Source organism: Phytophthora parasitica, assembly GCF_000247585.1.
Source record: "Phytophthora parasitica INRA-310 unplaced genomic scaffold supercont2.436, whole genome shotgun sequence".
In the NCBI taxonomy this organism is placed as follows: Eukaryota; Oomycota; class Peronosporomycetes; order Peronosporales; family Peronosporaceae; genus Phytophthora; species Phytophthora nicotianae.
Window position 1 is genome coordinate 2877 of NW_008649422.1, and position 2356 is coordinate 5232.

General features: G+C 56.0%; 1 protein-coding gene across 1 annotated transcript; it reads right to left on the minus strand.

The window, feature by feature from the left end:
* Window positions 1-408: 408 nt before the first annotated feature.
* On the minus strand, window positions 409-2019 carry PPTG_20314 (hypothetical protein; the record flags this gene model as incomplete). The annotated part of the gene is made up of 6 exons (XM_008919020.1): window positions 409-741; window positions 803-994; window positions 1088-1293; window positions 1374-1704; window positions 1779-1892; window positions 1984-2019. 6 exons carry the CDS (start codon window positions 2017-2019, stop codon window positions 409-411), a joined length of 1212 nt encoding a protein of 403 aa, XP_008917268.1.
* Between the last annotated feature and the right edge of the window lie 337 nt (window positions 2020-2356).

Genomic DNA, 2356 nt, shown 5'->3' on the forward strand with positions numbered 1-2356 from the left:
AGCAAGAAGACTCGATACGGCCGTACACGACGCGAGTACCTGGTCTTCTGGAAGGGCTACGCCGAGCCGTCGTGGGTCGATGAAACTAATCTCAACTGCGGAGCGTTGCTAAGAGACTTCGACCGGGGAGGGACAGATCGCAACCGGTTCGAGGCGATGCAGTCACATGAGGATTAAGCGGTGGAAAATCTGCGGTCGGCTGGCCACTCTGGAGAAGCGAGAGGAAGAAGGATCTGCAGGAAGGCTGTAGATTTCAAGGAGGAGATGGTGCATATGGAGTGCCGTGGGCCTGAATAGGTCAGAAACCCTAGGCAACACACCCTCGCAAATTCCGAAAGAACAGAAGAAGATACGGATGGATTAAGTCGAGCCAGATCGGACCAGGTCTTCTGAACGACCTACAAGTTGCTACCGAACACATAACGGCAGGATGTAATTAGGAAGAGGATGACACGAACTTGCCAGGGGCAAGCGAGCGATCCCAAGCGCCGGGTGGTCCCCTGGTGCGTCACGATAGTGATTGCGCCAGCGATCGGCAGTGTCCGTGATAGCCAACACCTCCAGTAGATCGGCAGGATCAGCTCCGTCTTTAACGCCAGGATAACAAGCACCCGCCTCGTCGGGCCGAGGGAACTGCAGGAAGAAGGGATCCAGCAACAGGTCACAGTAACCCCGGAGCAAACCGATCAGCACCTGTTGGAGGAACGGTTTCCACCGGGCGCCGGTTCTGGACCGACGCTGCTTGCGATCAGTGTAGAACGCTTCCAAGTACTGACTGGCCCTCGTATTTGGCGATGCTCACCGGAAATGCGTGAATGGAATCCCAATAAGCCCGAAGATGCTCATCCTCGTAGGACGCGTAGATTCGCATCATGTGTCGGAACCAACCTCGTCCTTGGAACGTGAGAGGATCGATCTTGGCAGCAAGGATCTCCCACGGAGAGGACTCGATCAAGTTGCGTACGTTACTCTCGTCCACTAGATCGTCTCGCCACTATCCAAGCGGAGGCGCGGGATCGCGGAGAGCGATTAGCCATTCCATCGGCTTGGCAAAATGATGGAACAACAGATCCGCGTTCATCTTCACGATGCTTGTCTGTCGAATATCCTGCGCAGACCAAGGGACGATATCATGACTGCGGAAGCTACGACGGTCACGATAACCGGGGATCCACTCCGATCGGGGAACCGTGGTAGGCGGTAGATCCGCCAGCTCAGCATCCAATAGAGGGTTAGATGGCATTCCAAACTGGTCCCGGACACGACTCAACTCCGGAGAACCACTGTCGTTTCCTGCGGCGTCCGAATCAAATACGCGAGTAGAACTGGATTTGCCGGAGGAACTCTCGCCGCCGTCGGAGAGCACGCCCTACTCGGATTCTGCAGAAAGGGACGAGGCACCTCCGCTACATCCTGTGTGGTAGATCGAGTAGATCGAGGAGGAGGATCAGGAAGGCCAGCGAACAAAGGGGGCGACACCGGCTCCTCAGCCTTCTGGTCGGCAGCTACGGCAGACAACACCTCGATCGAGGACCTAGATGCAGGACCCTCACTCAAAGCACTAGTCGAGAAGGGACCTGGAGTTGATCGAGCAGCCTTGGAGACGCGAGCAGGCGGAGCTGGAGAATCGGGCTCAGAGCGCGTTCGTTTATGACCCAGGGTTGAAGGGAGTAGGGACGCGAAGTTCGACAACCTCTCCTGCGCCTGGTCCCGTTCGGCCCGTAGATCAGTGACCTCCGTGAAACGCCAAGCTGGCCGAACAACTCATCTCTTTGGACTGCCAGACTGTCTCTCTCTTGTCGAAGTGCTGCGAGCGCGATCTCGAGGTCTTTACGCGCCTTCTGAGACTCCTCGACCTGGTTAACCAGGCGATAGTATCCCGAGCCGATCCGCTGTGACACAGGACATGAATTAGTACGAATCCGACAAGGGAAGGCAGATAATACTCACGGGTGGCGTTACGCTCTATCCTGGCCTGATCACGCTGGGAAGTCGCCGTGCGGATGCGCTGGGAACCATGCTGAAGGTCCTGAGTTAGTGTCAATACCCGATCCCGCAAACGAACAAGCTCAACGGAACGTGCGGTGATCGTGATCGTATTGCCGACAACCTTCAAGCGACGCTCATAGCTTTCACGCAACGTACGGATGCGACAAGTCTTACGCTCGATCGTGGCCTCAAGGCGATCTACTTCTGCTTGAGCAGCCTGTTGGGACGCAGCCGATTCACGGAGCTCCGAAGCGAGAGAAGACTGGCTGTAACGGGGTTACACGCAAGTGGCTACATGTAGCCACTTGATTACGACAATGGGTTTCACATTGGTGTGAGATACACCAATGGTTACATTTGACAGACC